The 18,604-nt window shown below is 53.3% G+C and overlaps 1 protein-coding gene, 1 non-coding gene and 1 pseudogene across 2 annotated transcripts in view; all 3 read left to right on the top strand.

The window, feature by feature from the left end:
* SEMA4B (semaphorin 4B) overlaps window positions 1-18,604 on the top strand; it is a 51,484-nt gene that overhangs the window by 14,467 nt on the left and 18,413 nt on the right. The window contains exon 2 of the mRNA XM_032263835.1: window positions 7,512-7,766. Within this exon, the coding sequence (XP_032119726.1) occupies window positions 7,631-7,766 (136 nt within the window). The 5' untranslated portion in view covers window positions 7,512-7,630. The remainder of the gene's footprint in view (window positions 1-7,511; window positions 7,767-18,604) is intronic.
* On the top strand, window positions 5,990-6,096 carry LOC116540428. Its single transcript, XR_004264439.1, has one exon. It is a non-coding gene; the product is annotated as a U6 spliceosomal RNA (small nuclear RNA).
* Window positions 12,709-14,138, top strand: LOC116540366 (annotated as a pseudogene).

Below are 18,604 nucleotides of genomic sequence, written 5' to 3'. Positions count from 1 at the left end.
AAAAAAAAAAAAAAAAAAAAAAAAAAAAAGAAAGAATATTCCTAGGCTGGGTGTGGTGGCTCAAGCCTATAATCCCAGCACTTTGGGAGGCTGAGGCAGACAGATGATGAGATCAGGAATGCGAGACCAGCCTGACTAACATGGTGAAACCCCGTCTCTACTAAAAATACAAGAATTGCCAGGTGTGGTGGTGGGCACCTGTAATCCCAGCACTCGGGAGGCTGAGGCAGGAGAATCGCTTGAACTCGGGAGGCAGAGGTTGCAGTGAGCTGAGATCGCGCCACTGCACTGCAGCCTGGGCAACGGAGTGAGACTCTGTCTCCAAAAGAAAAAGAATATTTCTGTCATCCCTAAAGTTTCCTCATCTGCCTGTGGGGCATGTGTCCACTAGTCTGACATCTCTCACTGTATAGAACTTTCTTTTGGGCCTCTGTATAGTGGATTCCCGTACACAGTTTCTCTCTCATTCTTGTGCTTCTGTTCTTATGTGTGTATGAGAGAGAGAAAAGGGAGGAAAGTCTGTGAGGAGGAGGCACCAGGGCGTGTGAGTGTGGATGGTGTGAACAGAGAAGGGGCCAGCCTTGATGACGACTTCGTTTTGCCCACTTGGGCACAGAGGAAGCAGTGTTTTTCTCTTCATCTCTTATTTTGGTGCTCCCTTTCCAAGCTGTCTCCTGAGCGCTTTATAAACACTGGCCTTCTGGCCAAGAAAGACTCGCCAACATCCAAGAGTGGCAAAGGGGAACAGGAGACAGCGTTGGCTTGGGAACCGCTCCTGAGCGCAGGAAGTCTACTCACGGGAGGTTTTTCTCTTGGTGTCCTCCTGTGGTTTCCAGTCTGGAGGGAACACATCAGCACGGAGCCCACGAAGAGCAAGGCTGCTACACTAGGGGCGTGGATTCCGGGGCTCTTCTCCAGGCCAACAGCTGCGACATTCTGTCAGCCGCTCGAAGTTCCTACTACAGCGCCATGCAAGGGGTGGGGGATGGAAGACCGAAGTGCTGTCACTGCCCTCAAGAGGCTCAGATTCTTAAGTGGAAAGATTCATACAAACCCCTAAGGATCCTCACCTGCACGGACCCATTTCCACCACAGTCACAGTCATGTCCTTTCTCCCTAGTCCACACACATACATATATACACACATTTCTTTTCACTGAATCATTTGAAAGTAACTTGTAGACATCATGACATTTCACCTATTCTTTATCACACCTGAGAAATGCCATTACAGTATCATACGTAAGAAAATGAGGAATGCCTTGATATCATCTAATACGCAGTCCATATTCACATTTCCCCAATTGTTCCATGGCTTTTTTTTCCCCCAAGATTAAATCAAGGTTCACATGTTGCTATTGATTTTGTTTAGACAGGCTCTCTTCTGTCGCTTAGGCCGGAGTGCAGCAGTACCATCATGGCTCTCTCTGCAGCTTCGACCTCCTGGGCTTAGGTGATCCTCCCACCTCAGCCTCCCAAGTAGTGGGGTCTACAGGTGCTCACCACGACGCCTAGAGTAATTTTGTATTTTTTGTAGAGACGAGTTTCACCATGTTCCCCAGGGTGGTCTTGAACTTCTGGACTCAAGTGAACCACCTGCCTTGGCTTCCCAAAGTGCTGGGATTACAGGTGTGAGCCACCTCGTCTGGCTGCATTTGATTATTATGTCTTTCTAGTCTTTTCACCTAAAACTGTCCCCCGTCTGTTTTGCCTGTTACCGGATTGCCCTTTCTGAAGAGTCCAGGCTAGGTGTCTTGTAAAATACCCCTCATTCTGGATGTGTCTGATTATGTCTTCATTATTAGATCTGGGTTACAACACACCTTTGACGAGAATGCTGCAAAACTGATGATGTTTTGTACTTTTTTTCGTTTTTTTAGACAGGGTCTCTTTGTCACCCAGGCTGGAGAGCAGTGGTGTGATCTCAGCTCACTGCAGCCTTGACCTCCAAGGTTCAAGCAGTCCTCCTGCCCCAGCCCTCCAAGTAGCTGGGACTGCAGGCATGCGCCACCATGCCTGCCTAATTTCTGTAATTTTTTTAGAGACGTGGTTTTGCTGTGTCGCCCAGCTGGTCCCGAACCATTGAGCTCAAGCAATCTGCCTGCCTTGGCGTCCCAAAGTGCTAGGATTACAGGTGTGAACTGCCGGGCCCAGCCCATTTTCTGCTACTTATTGCATTACATCAGGAGGTAAATTACCCATTACTGTGATGCTACTTTTGACTACTTGGTTTAGATGGTGGCCACCGGATCTCTCCCTTATAAATAAATGTTCTCTTTGGTATTAGAGTAAGTCATTTCTGGGACAGACTTGGTTAACATACAGTTTCCTAACCATCTTCCTCCCAGTGTTTCTCATTCACTGCTTGAATCTAGATTTTCTAATTCTATCATCATTTCTTCTACATTTTTTTTAATTTTTTATTTTATTTTTATTTTATTTTTTTAAAGATGGGGTTTCACCATGATAGCCAGGCTGGTCTTGAACTCCTGACTTCAGGTGGTCCACCCACCTCAGCCTCCCAAACTGCTAGGATTACAGGCGTGAGCCACCACGCCCGGCCTTCTAATACATTACTAACCAACATTTTTTGGTAAAGAAAAGCTTCCTTTTCACCCCTTAATTTTTTCTCTCTCTCTCTTTGAATTTCACTGTGGACTAGTGGATTTTTAAAAATTTAATGTATTAATCCACTACGTCATTACTTCATTACGCTTTTAATGCTCAAATTGGTCATCAAGCTGGTCCCTATGTCTTTTTAAAATTTTTTTGAGATGGAGTCTCACTCTGTTGCCCAGGCTGGAGTGCAATGGTATGATCTTGGCAACCTCCGCCCCCCCAGGTTCCATTGATTTTCCTGCCTAAGCCTCCCGAGTACCTGGGATTACAGGAGTCTGCCACCACACCCGGCTAATTTGGCATTTTTTAGTAGAGATGAGGTTTCACCATGTTGGTCAGGCTGGCCTCAAACTCCTGACCTCACGTGATCTATCCACCTCGGCCTCCCAAAGTGCTGGGATTACGGGCATGAGCCACCACAGCCAGCTTCCTATGTCCTTTTGACATGACCTCATTAGTCTCTGATCACTGCTTTCTGGCCCAACAAAATGTCCCATGTTTATATTACACTTTCCCTTACATTCATTCAAATAATCTTGGTTCCTCTTATCAGAGAGTAGGATTAGGAAATGAAGATTGGCTGGGTGCAGTGGCTCATGCCTGTAATCTTAGCACTTTGGGAGGTTGAGGTGGGTGGATGGCTTGAGCCCAGGAGTTCCAGACCAGCTTGGGCAGCATGATGAAACCTCTGCTCTACAAAAAATACGAAAATTAGCTGGGTGTGGTGGTGCACGCCTGTAGTCCCAGCTACTTGGGAGGCTCAAGTGGGAGGATCGCTGTAGCCTGGGAGGTGGAGGTTGCAGTGAGCCAAGATCTTGCCAATGCACTCCAGTCTGGGTGACAGAGCGAGACCCTGTCCCAGTAAAAAAGAAAAAAGGGAAGCCAAGATCTAGGTGCTCGATCTGCTCACCCAGTATTTTTACCAATAACTTGAATAAAGGCATAAGAACTGCTTACCGTGTTTACAGATGATTCAAAACTGAAAGGGGAAACTGATGTATGATAATATAATCAGTTTTCTTTTTCTTTTTTTCTCTTTTTCTTTTTGAGGATGAGTTTCTCTCTTGTTGCCCAGGCTGGAGTGCAGTGGCACACTCTCAGCTCACTGCAATCTCTGCCTTCCAGGTTCAAGCGATTCTCCTGCCTCAGCCTCCTGAGTAGCTGGGATTACAGCCATGCACCACCATGCCTGGCTAATTTTGTATTTTTAGTAGACATGAGGTTTCTTTATGTTGGTCAGGCTGGTCTCAAACTCCCGACCTCAGATGATCCGCCTGCCTCAGTCTCCCAAAGTGCTGGGATTATAGGCGTGAGCCACTGTGCCCGGCCTAGAATCAGTTTTCAACATGACCTCAATGGGATGACATCTGAGCCAGAACCAATAGATTTAAAAGAGAATTATGAAGTCCTGTGCTTAGATTGAAAAAGTTAATGACATGACTTCAGGGTTGGTAAACTCTTTCCTTTTTTTCTTTCTTTCTTTCTTTTTTTTTTTTTTTAAGACAGGGTTTCACCGTGTTGGTCAGGCTGGTCTTGAACTCCCGACCTCAGGTGATCCGCCCACCTTGGCCTCCAAAGTGCTTAGATTACAGGCGTGAGCCACCATGCCCGGCCCACAGTTGGTAAACTCTTTATTGGACCAAAGTTGATATAAAAAAATAGTTGTGGTCATCAGCTGACATGAGTCAGCAGTATTCTGTGACTCAAGTGGCATTCATTCATTCATTCATTCGGCCAGTACTTATTGAGGTCCTGCTTACCATGTGCCAGGCACTGTTCTAGAGGCTTGAGGTATAATACTCAGCAAACCAAATAAGCAAAAATCTCTGCCCGCCCCCCCCAGTCAGCATTCTAGGGGAGGTGGAATGTCAGACAATAAAGAAAAACCCTAACTAATTAATCCCATCGTATGTTACTCAGTGATGAGTGCTCTGAGAAAATATCTCAAGGTATTTTTCAGGAGATAAGGGGCATATGAGGAGGAAGTTCAGATTCTTTAAGGTGATAAATGAGCAAAGATTTGAAGGAAGCAAGGGACTCAGTCCTGTGGTTATCTTGGGCAAGAGTGTGCCAGGTGAGGGAGCAGCCAGGCCAAAGTCTGCTGTGTTCGGGCTACTGCACATGAACCTGGCGTGGGAGAGTGAGGGAAGAGGAGGAGAGGATGCAGTGGCACCGCTGGTGGGGATGACCTAGGGCTTTGCAGAACACTGCAAGTAAGGTCCTTCTCATTGGAGGGTTTTGAGCAGAGGAAAGCCCTGGCCTGGCTTGTGTTTTAAAGACTCACTCAGAGGCCGGGCGCGGTGGCTCAAGCCTGTAATCCCAGCACTTTGGGAGGCCGAGGTGGGTGGATCACGAGGTCAAGAGATCGAGACCATCCTGGTCAACATGGTGAAACCCCGTCTCTACTAAAAATACAAAAAAACATTATCTGGGCATGGTGGCGCGTGCCTGTAATCCCAGCTACTCAGGAGGTTGAGGCAGGAGAATTGCCTGAACCCAGGAGGCGGAGGTTGTGGTGAGCCGAGATCGTGCCATTGCACTCCAGCCTGGGTAACAAGAGTGAAACTCCGTCACCAAAAAAAAAACTCACTCAGCTGCTGTGGTGAGAATAGAGTAGGGGAACCAGGGAGGAACAAGGGAGAACAGTTAGAGGCCCTTGCTGTAACTGGGAGAAAAGAGGGTGATGCTTGGGCCCCAGCGAGCTGGGAAGTGGTCCGATTGTAGATTTGCTAATGGATTGGATGTGAGGAGTGAGAGAGTGAGAGGAGCTGAGGGTTTTGGCCTGGGCAACTGAAAGATGGAATTGCCATTAAATGAGATGGGGAAGGCTGTAGGTGAAGCACAGTGAGGAAAAAGGGGAGCTTAGTTTGGGACATGCTGGGTTTGAGATGCTTTTCAGACAGCCAAGTAGAAATGTTGAGGCCATATGGAGTGAAGGGCTGAGCAGGGCTGGACTGGGCTGCAGACAGAAGTTCGGGTATCTCTGGCTATAGGTGGATTGACTCCATTTAGAGTAAAGCATCCAAACCTAGGCAGTAGTAGCACTATGGGTGCTTGGTGCTGTCCACGTCCTACTTGGAATTCTGTGTCCTCCCTTTAAAAGGGAGGCTGCTAGCCTGCACCATGTCACAGGAGGCTGTTGTCAGGATGGTGGAGGTGCAGAAATCATGGAGCATGAGGAAGTGTGGCTGCAGGAAAGGAGATCTGGGACCATGTGGGTGCTGTGCCCACCCTCTTGACAGCACCCCTGTTGTGGGAGCAGATGTGGCAGATCCTGGAAGTGGGGAGGAGAGGAAAAAGGTGCTGTGAAGAGGCTGATTCGGGCTGGGGGTGAAGAGGAGCTTTCCTGCAATTACATCAAATTTATGGAGTGCTTGCTTCAGTAGCACAGAAACTAAAATTGGACCCATACAGGTAAGATTAGCACGGCCCCTGTGCAAGGATGACAAGCAAATTTATGGAGAGATGGTCTCTACTGCCGTGGAAATAACTAGCCGGGGCTTTCAAGTTTCTTCTGCACTCCAACTACAGGAGAAAGTCCTACATCTTTCTGTAATCCTTAGGAAAAGCAGAAGTCGCTTTCCCAAAGTTACTTATCCGTTGACATTATTACTTTTTTTTTTTTTTTTTTTTTTTGAGACAGAGTTTCGCTCTTGTTACCCAGGCTGGAGTGCAATGGCGCGATCTCGGCTCACCGCAACCTCCGCCTCCTGGGTTCAGGCAATTCTCCTGCCTCAGCCTCCTTAGTAGCTGGGATTACAGGCACGTGCCACCATGCCCAGCTAATTTTTTGTATTTTTAGTAGAGACGGGGTTTCACCATGTTGACCAGGATGGTCTCGATCTCTTGACCTCGTGATCCACCGGCCTCGGCCTCCCAAAGTGCTGGGATTACAGGCTTGAGCCACCGCGCCCGGCCGACATTATTACTTTTAGATAGCTTCTGGGTTTTCTTTGTTTCTTAATGCTGTTGGGATCCTCCGTAATGGTCCAGGCTGCAGTTGGAAATCCCTGGTCTAAGCAGAGCTGGGCTCCCCACGTGGAGATGTTAGGAACCAGCAGGATTTCGGGTGAGTGCCTCTGGGCTTCCACTCCAGTCTTAAGGGGGCCTTTCCACTGCCTGGCCACGTGCAGGTTGTGAAGGTCTCACCTCCTCAGCAGTATATTAAATCCTATTATCTCACTTAAGCTCATCTTGTCCTTCCGCCACCCGAGGGGCTTCGCGTGGACAAAATTCTAAGCGTGGACAAGCCCGTAGGGTAGCTAGACTAAGCGCTGAGCTTGTGGTGAATGCCCAGCCATGACTTGCAGTGGATTGACCTGTGCAAAAATTATACTCTCCAGCAGCTAGCCCCGGTGTCAGCACGAGCTCGGCCGAGTTCATTTGGTTGCAGGAGCAAGAGGGGTCGCCAGGAGCAAGGGGGAAGGGGACGCCTAAAGGGAGGAGACCAAGGCCTGATCCTCTCTCCCCCCCTCGCCCGGCGCATAGTGGAGAGACGCGGCGTGTCCCCAAACCAGCGCCGCTACCAGAGGGTCCCAGGGGAGCCGGAGCCGGGGCCCAGGCGGCAGTGGGAGGGTCTGAGCGGTGAGCGCGGGGAGCTGGGGGTCGCTTCCGTCCGCGTCCCAGCGCTCCGGCGGCCGCGGCTCCCGATCCCAGGCTTGGCTCCTAGCGGCCGCCCCCACCCCGCGCTGCCGCCCCTCGCGCGGCCAGCGCCCGGGAAAGGGAAAGGGGGAAGGGGAAGGGGAAGGGGGCCGGCCGGGCTCACCGCGACTTCCTCCTTCGGCCCCGCCCCCCGCGGCTGGTGGGCGAGCTCCGTGCGAGGACGGCAGCGCTCCGCGGAGAGGCTGCGTTCAGGGCTCACGTAACCCCGTTTCCCACCTCCCGCCCCCCAGGTCCGGGCGACTCGAGGGCAGACTGCGGGCGCGGAGCTGCCGCTGCGATTCCAGCCGAGCCACCTGAGCCCGAGCCGCGGGACACCGGCGCTCCTGCCGTCCAAGGGCTGCGCGCCGCGATGGGCCCGGGGAGCCGGTCCGCCGCCCCGCTGGGCGCGCTGCCGCCGCCGAGTCTCCTGCTGCTGCCGCTTCTGCTGCTTCTGCTGCCGCAGCCTCCGACCTGGGCGCTCAGCCCCCGGGTCAGCCTGCCGCTGGGTGAGTGCTGGGGCCGGGGGAGAAGGGCTTCGGGGACCAGACTCGTGCGGAGGCGGCCGTGACAAAGGACGGAGGAGGGGACCTGTCGGAGGCACGGGGGCCGTTAGGACCCGTTCCCTTGTCGAAGCGCTGCGGGGAGGGAGGGAGAGGAGAGGAGAGCTGGGGGGCCGCGGGCCCCTTTCTTCAGTTTTCTTTCTGGGCAGGGAGGGGGTCTCGCCCGCTTTGTCGTCCCGGCTAGTCCCCCTAGGAGGATGCACTTTCGGCGGGGTCCGCCGCCCATCTGCTTGTCTTTGATGCTGACCAGAGCCGACCGCGGTACCGCCCCCGAGGACGGCTCGGGTAGAGGGAGGCCCGAGCTTGCTGTCCTATAAACACTGGGGTTCTGGTATTCCCAGCAAGTCGCTGCAGGGCCCGGAGCTGTGGTGGTGCGGGCGGGCGCCCGATCCTCCCACTCCACCCCTGCATCCCTCGATGGCCAGTGCAGCCCCAAGCCCCAGCATGGAGAGACCTCCAGGCCCTGGGAACGGCCAGACTGCGGATGGGGGCGGCTCTGGGCGCGACCCCTCTTCAGAGTGACCTGGGAGTAGCATCCTGGCGGGCTGGGTTCCTGGCCTGGAGCTCACATCTGTGGCCACCGCCTGTTTCAGCCCTCTGCCCTTCCCTCTCCTCTCCCCTCTCCTCTTTCCTTCCATCGGGTTGCTTCTCCAGCTCTTCTTGTGGCCCTTGGGCTTTGGATTCAGAGGTCCTGGATCCCAAGCCCATTTCTTCCACTGGGCAAGTGCGTGCCTTCTGCTCCCAGTGCTCCGCTTTCCTCATCTGAAAATAGGCAGCGTCGTAGGTGCCTGGCAAGGTGTGTTACTGGGGATGAGGTTTACAAGTGCCGAACAGATGTTGTGTCTGCGGGCCCTTTAACCCATGGGTTGCAATATTGTCTGAACTGGAGTAAAGCATGTATAAATGAGAGGCTACAGACTGAAGCTCCTCACAGTATCCCACCCCTGAAAGCATCCTATTTACAAAAGGAAATGGTAGAATCAGCGCTTAAATTAAGGCAGGGTCTTAGCGGCTCAAGTCACCCTGTCTGAGCCCCTTTGTGAAATATTGCAGATGACCTGAGTTCAAATGCTACCTCAGCCACTTAGTAACCATGTGACCTTAGCAGGCTACTTAAAGTTTCTGGGTTTTGATTGCCTCATCTGTAAAACAGAAAAGAATAGCACCTACCTCGAGGTAATGAGGATTAAATCAGCTCCTGTTTGAAAAGTCCTTCGGATGGGGCCTGGTACAGGAACCGCTGAATGAGAGTTACCTATCATTCTTGTTATGCATTCAGCTCAGATCTGAGGCGATTCTGCCTGGGGTTAGGACAGGGTTGAGCCCCTTGGGTACTTCAGCTTGTGAAGTCAGGAGGAATAGGTGGAACTGGCCCCAGGCCTGCTGCTCTGCTGCTTCAACTCCCTTTGCCGTCAGACCCTCTGGGTTTTGGGAGAAGGCAAGGTGAGATGGGGACACATGCTCCGATGGACTCCACTTACAGCCTGGGGAAAGCTGGGCCAGCTCAGGGGCCATGTCAAAAGGCAGTAGGTTTTGTGTCCAGCTCCGGAACTGGATGGGACGATCACAGGGTAGTTAGAAGGCAGAACTGGGGAGCAGTGAGGGGAAGCGAGAGGACCTGCTTCCTGAGGAGCTGCTAGAACACTTGGTTATTAACCCACGCAGCTGCAGACCTGGCCCACTTCTGCAGGCCTGTGACTGCTCCCAGGCTTCTCTCACAGCTGCATTCACCTGTCAGGGCTGCCGGGGGCAGGCCTGCATTGTACCAAGGTGCCCAGCTCAGGGTGAGAGGATCTGAAATGCAGTCCACATTCAGCTCTCCAACCTGGGAATCCTGGAGCAACAGACCCCTTCTGCTTTGTGTTCTTGGGGCTGGGTCTGCCCAGAGGGGCCTCTTTTTCTGGTCCCACCAAAGCCCTGGCATAGTGTAGCAGCACCCAGCTACCTGAACTTGTGAGCATATATCTACACTCGACTGAGTTCCACTGTGCCCTGGAGTGCCCCCTTTCTGGGCTTCCTCCTGGCCCTCACACCCACCTCCCCCTTCTTACCTACGTGCAGGTCCTAGGCTGGCTGAGAGTCCCAGAGGGGAAAGCCCTGGTAACTGAATGGTTCACCCTTGAGCGTGGCCTGAGGTGGTTTCCTGCCTCATCCCAGGGGGCTCATTAGATGTTCCTGGCAGTGTGCCCATCCTGGGCAGGCTCCTGGTGACCATGGGATGCTGGGCCCAGGGCCCTAGTGCCCTCCCTCACATGCCTCTTAGGAGAAAGGGTCATAGAATTGGAGATCACACGGCCCCTTCCCTCCACCACTCACTCCTACTGAATTCCCACCCTGCCCCACAAGGACCCAGATGCCTGGTGACAGTGGGGCTGTGTCTGTGGTTTCAAACAAAATCCCTTGAAGTGGAGCATCCAGCTTGCCTTGCATCTGGGGTCCTTCATGGGGAACCCTAACTATTGTTGATGAACAGCACATTCCTGGGGTGCTTAAGATGCAGGGGGCCGATTCGTGGCCTCGCCTAGTGGCCAGTAGTGGGAGGAGAATAGGAGGACAGTCACTGGGGGCTCTTCAGTCAGCTGGAAGTCTCTGCCAGGAGTGCTTCAAAGAGGCGTGTGGAATTTGGTTTCTCTTGCGTTGGAACTGCCATGCGGAGCTCCAGGAGCAGGAGTGGTGCTGAGTGGGAACAGCGGTACCCAGTGCCTCCCGGCCTGGCCGTGCAGGGAGAAACCAAACATACCTGCTCCCGTGCCCCTCCACAGTATTTTTGGGTCCCCTTGTTTGGACACTTAAAGGGAGTTATTATTATTATTAGTTGTTTTTTTGTTTGTTTTGTTTTGAGGCAGAGTTTCGCTCTTGTCGCCCAGGCTGGAGTGCAATGGCATGATCTTGGCTCACCTCAACCTCTGCCTCCCGGGTTCAAGCAATTCTCCTGCCTCATCCTCCAGAGTAGGCTGAGGAATTACAGGCATGCGCCACCACGCCTGGCTCATTTTTTTTTTTTTTTTTTTTTTTTTTTTTTGTATTTTTAGTAGAGATGGGGTTTCTCCATATTGATCAGGCTGCTGGTCTTGAACTCCTGACCTCACGTGATCTGCCTGCCTCTGCCTCCCAAAGTGCTGGGATTACAGGCGTGAGCCACCACACCCAGCTTATTATTTTTTTTGAGATGGAGTTTCGCTCTGTTGCCCAGGCTGGAGTGCAGTGGAGCCATCTCAGCTGACTATAGCCTCCACCTCCCAGGTTCAAGCAATTCTGCCTCAGCCTCTCCAGCAGTTGAGACTACAGGTGCCTGCCCCCATCCTGGCTAATTTTCATATTTTTGCAGAGGTGGGATTTCACCATGTTGATCAGGTTGGTCTCAAACTCCTGACCTCAGGTGATCCACCCATCTTGGCCTCCCAAAGTGCTGGGATTACAGGCGTGAGCCACTGCGCCCGGCCTTAAAGGGAGTTATTAATTTCCTCTGTCCCAGAAGTGCCAGGCAGGAAAGCTCTGGATGCAGTATTTCTGAACCAGATTGGACAGAAATCTGTAGGCCTACAAACTGCGGTCAACAAAACCCCATTGAGCAGAGAGAACGGAGCATTTGGCACAAATCAGCTGCTTGCCCTTTGACCTTGGAGCGGGCAGCCAGCATCAAGGCTGCCCTGAGAGGTTCTGATACTGGCCACTTGTTGAGCCCTCAGCCTGGTTACTGGCTTCTCTCCTTGACGTGGCTTCAGCTGGACATGAGACTTTGTCTCCAGCTCTGTCCTATGCGCTGGCATCTCGCTGGCTCTGCAGAGGCAAGTGGAAGGCACTCTAACTGTGGATGCCCAGAACCCGGCTTTGTAAAATAGCCTCCCACCTTACTAACTGCACAACCTGGAGCAAGCTCCTGGCCATCTCCAGGCCTGTGTTCACATGAGCAAGACAGGAATACTGTAGGACCCATCTCCACAGTGCTCTGAGAGGATTACGTGAGCTGACGGACGTTAAGTGTTTGGCACAGTACCTGGCACGTGCTGCGTCCCTAGGAAAAAGGTAGCAGCTTCTGCTCTGCTGCGCTAGAAATCCCTGCCAGCCTTGCTTGGTGAGGTTATTTGCATCCCTTTGGTGCACCCTGTCTGAGCATGGGTGGTCTGCAGGCCCTCTGCTACGTGCCAAGCCTGCCGGGCTTAGCCCCTGCCCTGGTAGAAAAAACAATGCAAGGCCCCTTGGGCTGATTGGAGGTCATTATCAGGGGTCCTGCTTCATTACAGCCCTGTTATTAAGTGCTCTTAGTTCAATCTTTTCAAAGGTCTCTTTTGCCTGAAGAACTACCTCTCTATGGGCTGGACCATGCCTCTCCCTGCCTGCCCCTCACTGGTTCCACTCTGCCTTCTGCATAACCCACATCCAGCTGGTGTTGAACCCAAGAAAGCACTAAACTTGCACAACTTTTGGGGCATGTCTGGATATACCAGCATGTTCATCCTCTAAGCAAGAGACAGGGTGGCACGGGGCCTGGAAGAAAGGCTAGACTTGGGTCATTGCCATCACTCCTTCATCTTCTTAGAGCCTGTCACTCCACCCCCACGGGTACTCAGGCTGGTGCAGGACTCAAGGGGCCTCTGATGTGGCCCTCCCTGGGGATCGGGGAGGAGGAACAACTTGAGGTCGAGGCCTGCCCTCCCTCAGATGAGCTTTTTGGGAAGTCTGCTCCCTTGGACTGCGTTCTCCATGCTTCTCCCAGCTGGCCCACCTTGCCCCTCCTCTTTCTATTCTGCCTCTCTTTGCTGGGAGCATGACAGCTATCCTGTCTGTAAGATAAGACAAAAGCCTGGTGGCTCCTTCCCTGCCAACGCTGTCATGCAGAGGTGGAGGCTCAGGCTCAGGTACGTTCAAGATTCGGCTTCACCGGTAACCCACCGCCACGGCCAAGGAAGGCATTGCTGCTGGAGGTGTAATGGATGTTAATACTGCTTTACACGAGGTGCTGAAGACCGCCCTCATCCACTGTGGCCTAGCACGTGGAATTCGAGGAGCTGCCAAAGCCTTAGACAAGCGCCAAGCCCGTCTTTGTGTGCTTGAATCAGCTGTGATGAACCTATGTGTGTCAAGTTGGTAGAGGCCCTTTGTGCTGAACACGAAATCAACCTAATTAAGGTTGATGGCAACAAGAAACCAGGGGAATGGGTAGGCCTCTGTGAAATTGACAGAGCAGTTGGTTGCAATTGTGTAGTGATTAAGGACTATTGCAAGAAGTCTCAGGCCAAAGATATCATCAAACAGTACTTCACGTGTAAGAAATGAATTAAAAATGGCTCAAAAGAAAAAAAGAAAAAAAGCCTGGTGCCCACAGTGGCGCTATACTTGTAGCTCACCTTTAACGCTCTTCTAGGCACTGAATGCTGGACACTAAAGGCTGGCTCCTGCGCTGTGGCAGAGATGGTCACAGAAGGGTAGTGGCTGCAGAGTGATCCGCAGAGGTGGAGGGTGTTGTCTGAGTGCTAGAGTTCTGCCTCCCAGGCCTGCGATCTGCCCTTTTGTGCATGGAAGCTGTGTTCTGCACTCATGGATCCATCTGGAAGCCCATCCTGGAGCCTAGCAGGCTTCAGAGAGGTGGGGGGCCTGCAGCGAGGTGGTTTCAGTGGGGATGGTAGGTAGGAGACGAAAACCATCATTTTACCGTACTCCTAAAGAGAAGCCAAATTCGCCAACTTGTGCCCTCTCTTTTGGCATATCCTCCAGGAGGGGGGCCAACAGGAAGAACAAAGCAAAGCAGCCACTGCGGTACCCTCCCTGTATGCCAAGCGCTACTGGTGGATGTGGAGGTGAACTGCTTTATCTCACCCAGAGGAGGAAACTGAAGCTCGGTGAAGCTAACTCACTATTGAGGACATGCAGCTAGAAGAGTTTGGGACCAAGCCTTGGGCCAAAGTTCTCGATTCAGCAACCACTTTCTTTCCCTTAGAACAGCTGCTTCCTTCTTCACCTGTGACTCGTACAAAAGCAGCAAAATGACCCGGCTCAGCCCTTGAATAATTGCAGGTTATGCATTTCCATCTGGTAAAGAAATCTGTTGAGGTCAGCATCTGGACAGGGCCAGGGATCCAGCCGAGGCCCCTGGTGGCATGGCTGCGGTTGGAAATAAGGCAGACCTGGCAGACTTGGCCAGGAATGTGCGCTCAGGAGACTGGGGCACACACCTCAGACAGAAGTTTACAAACCGAGGGGTAGTGGGCCACAGCCAGCCTGGAGATATATTTTGTTTGGCCTCCAAATTCTTTAGAAAAATTTTAATTATGCTGGGTGTGGTGGTTCACACCTGTAACACTTTGGAAGCCCAAGGCGGGTGGATCACCTGAGGTCAGGAGCTCGAGACCAGTCTGACCAACGTGGTGAAACCCCATCTCTACTAAAAATTAGCTGAGCGTGGTGGTGGGCACCTGTAATCTCAGCTACTCGAGAGGCTGAGGCAGGAGAATCACTTGAACCCAGGAGGCAGGGGTTGCAGTGAGCTGAGATCGTACCATTGTACTCTAGCCTGGGCAACAAGAGTGAAACTCCATCTCAAAAAAAAAAATTGTAATTAGTTGATGACATTTCAAACTTAAAAATTTTTGGCCAGGTGTGGTGGCTCACACCTGTAATCCCAGCACTTTGGGAGACTGAGGTGGGTGGATCACCTGAGGTCAGAAGTTTGAGACCAGCCTGGCCAACGTGGTGAAACGCGGTCTGTACTAAAAATACAAAAATTAGCTGGGTGTGGTGGCACGTGCCTGTAGTCCCAGCTACTCTGGAGGCAGAGGCAGAAGAATCGCTTAAACCCAGGAGGCAGAGGTTATAGTGAGCCAAGATCATGCCATTGCACTCCAGCCTGGGTGACAGAGCAAAACTCTTGTCTCCAAAAAAAAGGTAAGAAATTTCACATAAAAATTCAGGTTTCCAGCTTTTCTGAAGATCTGGTAAGGGTGCATCCCCGTTCCATGTAGCAGCAAATATCTGGGGCTAAGTCTTCATGTGAAGAAGGTCTAGAGACAAAGTGGAAGGCAAGAAGCCAGGGGAGGAGGAGGGAGCATGGGGAGGAACCACCTTGATTGCTGCTGGTCGCTCATCCGCGCAGAGCTTGGCACTGCCACGTGCTGTGCTTATCTTCCGGCAATCTTGTAAGGCCTCCCTCTCAGGGCTGGTGACTTGTCCAGGGTTGCCCAGTCAGGATTCACACACAGTTCTTGCGCCCCTTCCCCGTTCCCCGAGGCTTGTTTCCCGTCTCCCTACCATACTTTCAGCTGTCACATGTCTTTTTTTTTTTTTTTTTTTTTTTTTGAGAAGGGGTCTCACTGTGTCACTCAGGCTGAAGCGCAGTGGTGAGATCTTGGCTCACTGCAACCTCCGCCTCCCAGGTGTAAGTGATCTTCCCACCTCAGCCTCCTGAGTAGCTGGGACCACAGGCATATGCCACCATGCCTGGCTAATTTTTATATTTTTGGTAGAGACAGGGTTTCATCATGTTGCCGAGGCTGGTCTCAAACTCCTGTCAGCTGTTAGACTTCTGCGTGTTCAGTGTTTTGGGGAGGGGTCAGAGTGGAAGCAGTGCTTCTCAGACATACTTTTGTGAGTATGAAACTCAGGATCTTCACGTGGTCCCATGTTCCTCTGGGGCCCCTCCCTGGGCCAGAGCACTCTGACTGGGACTGTGTTATTCATTCATTCAATCAACAAACGTTTATGGAACAACTACCAGGAGCCCATCTGACCGGTTGATACAAATGTGAATAAGATGCGATCTTGATCCTGAAGATGCTCTCAGCTTGGCAGAAGAGAAGAACACAGAAAGACCATCATCATCATCAAACATCGCCATCATCAGACCGAGATACCAGTGCATTGCAAGACATGTGAGCAGGAAGTGATGGGCATATGGAGAAGGGCCTTGCCCAGCCAGGGATTCAGGAAGGCCTCCTGGAGGAGGTGACACTGAGCTGAGTCTCAAAGGATGAGTGTGAATTAGTCAAAAGGAAAGCCTGGGCGGAGGGGGCTTCTTGAACAGCCCAGAGGTGAGAAATGGGCCCTTGTGTTGCAGTTCCATGTCACTTAGTGGAACCAAGAGGTGGGTGGTGCGGGGAGTCAGGAGCTTGGACGACGGGTCACTATGGAAGTTTTTATGCAGAACAGTGACGGTTCCCAGAGAGCCCTGTGGCTGCAGCATAGCAGCTGGCCTGGGTGAGAGAGGAGGGTGCCTGGCTTAGGACTGTGGTAGTGGGGATGGTGAGGGGTATGAGAGAAAAGTGGCAGGATTTGATTATAGATTGGACTTCAGGGGGAGAGGGAGGAGGATGGTGAGACACCCAGCTGAGTGGTCCCACACACAGACACAAGATCCCCAGCCAGGGAGTGGGGCTGGAAGGGGCGTCTCCTGCACGGTGGGCTCTGGCATGTTGGAGGAAGATCTGCACATGGGTGAAGAGCTTGGAGGATTGCCAACATCCGCATCATTGAAACAGTGAGTGTGGATGTGTGACTCGGGCGCAAACAGAGGGAGAAGAGCAGGACCAGGAGCGATGGACCCCAGAGAGTGAGAACAGAGGTGACAAAATACAGCAGCCTTGTGAGGATGGCATGACTTAATCTATTTAAAGGCTGAGGAGGTGCTCACATACTTCATCTGTCTGAGGGCTGGAGGCCCAGAGGCACGTGAGGGAGACACGGGGGCATCCTTGAGACCGGGGCACAGACACCTAAAGGCCGGGGCGGCATGGCCCATGTCTGGAGTCTGGCAGGGGTGATCCCTGGGCTCTTGGCAGGGCCAGCCCTGCTGAGTGTGGGGCTGGCTGGGGCCCAGCTCCTGTGGAGGAGTGAGTGGAGGTGAGGGGCAGAGGTGGCATGGCGTGGCTCTTCTCTCTGCCAGTTTTTCTAAGGCAGGTGGAGGGAGGCACAAAAGTTTCTAGAATGGACATTGGAGCAAAAGCTGCTTTCTGAGAGGTGGAGTTGGTGACAAAGGATTTGTTCTCTGAAGACATTGGGACGGGCAGTTGAGGTGCTTATGCCTGATGAGCCTGATTTCCTCGGAAGAAATGGAGACATCTCTGAAGGCAGGAAGGCGGACCCAGGGCAGAGGCCCTAGGAGAGGGGTGCTTAGTGGAGAGCCAGCTCCTGAGCAGAGGGATGAGCGTGGCCTGGGCAGGCTCCTAAGGTGACAGCAGTGGCGTGCAGCTGTGGCACAGGCCCAGGTTGGGGCTGGGGGTTCTGGCAGGGGCTCTTGGTCTGCCCACTTGGGGCTGTAGCAGGAGCACAGATGCTGTGAGGCCGGGTCCCTTGCCCTTATTGCCACTTTCTTGGTGACCTTAGTCCATGGGAAGACCCTTGGCACACAACACCCCCAACTCATGCCCCGGGTCCCTGGTCAGGGACTTGACTCTGGCACTGGGCTGGTGTCACAGAATGTGGCCACCGCCTCCATGCTCACGCAGCCTGAGGAAGACGTGGCCACCCTGCCCAGCACGGGGCTATGTGGAGGGAGGAAGTGCACCCCGGTTGGCCTTGGGTCCAGCGTTCCTGCTGACTGTCAGCACTCCTGCCCTGTAGGTAGGGCTTCCGCTGGGACAAATGGGTCCAAGGTTCTGGTGACTCGTGGTGACGTCCCTGGGTACAAAGGGCTCCAACAGCCTCTCAGAAGGCTCTCTAGAGATTTGTCCCGCCCAGACCCCGCTCTGAGGGTGGGGTAGGCCCCTTCCCCACCGACTCCACCGGGAAGCTGGTGTCTTCCTGATCCTGCTGGGGCCTGTAGAGGGTGGGATGTAAGGGCCAGGTCAGCGTCTTGCTGTGGTGCCCGGAGCCATAGTAGAGAGAACGGTGGGGTGGGGCTCTGAGTCACAGCGCTGCTGCAGCTCGCTGGCTGGCCTGGGGTGGGGACTGCCCAGGGTGGGGATGGCGCTGAGCCCCATTCCTGTCTCACCCCAGAGTGCTCCAAGCTTCCGGCTGAGTCATAGGGAAGGGGGAACCTTACATGGGGCTGGGGGCTGAGTGTTCCCACATCACTGTCTACTGAGAGCCCCACCTCCTGGGGTGGGGAAGGGGGCCTGCAGGTGGCTCTGATGTGCCCAGTCCATATGCTCTCCCTCCAGGAAGGGACAGGGCAGCCCCAGACCAGCCCCATCCTGCCTTCTTGGAGGATGGTCTGCCTAGTGGGATACATTGGCTGGAGAACCTTGGCTGGAGCCTGCCGGGGTGGAGAAAGAGGGCTCATCCTGAGTGGGAAAGGCGGCCACAGCCTTGGGCAGGCCCTGCTTTCTTCATACTGGACTAACCCACTGCATAGATGCATTTGGAGGCCGTCCAAGTGCACAGGCAGCCCAGGAGTGAGGGCACAGTGGAGAGCATAAGAGCTCAGACTGACCCCAGCGTGCACCAGCCCCTCGCAGGGAGTGAAGTGCAGAAACACCCTTCCAGTCACCCCTGCACAAAGAGAACCTAGGAGTGCACAAGCTGGGACAAGCCCTGCTGGACCGTGTACACACACACACGCGTGTGCGCGTGCGCGCGCGGGCAAGCTCAGGCAGGGTCCTGTGCAGACGTCTGCAGTCACTCTGGAGGTGGCCCAAGCATCTGGGCCCTCAGACAGCAACACCACTCACCACCGAGCACCGATCAGCTTGTGCCCACACCAGCCTGTGACACACGTCTCTGTTTCTGAGCTGACGCTCTCTGGCTTTGGCCATGAGACCCCGTGCGACCAGGTGCAGGCCAAAGTTAGAATCGCCCAGGCTAAGTTGGTGAACCACCTGGAGGAGGGCGGCCCAACTCCCCCATGCAGCCTG

Source organism: Sapajus apella, unplaced genomic scaffold (genome assembly GCF_009761245.1).
Source record: "Sapajus apella isolate SASKATOON/1434 unplaced genomic scaffold, GSC_monkey_1.0 scaffold139, whole genome shotgun sequence".
In the NCBI taxonomy this organism is placed as follows: domain Eukaryota; kingdom Metazoa; phylum Chordata; class Mammalia; order Primates; family Cebidae; genus Sapajus; species Sapajus apella.
The sequence above is the reverse complement of the archived record's forward strand: the minus strand, read 5'-3'. Positions and strand labels throughout refer to the sequence as shown.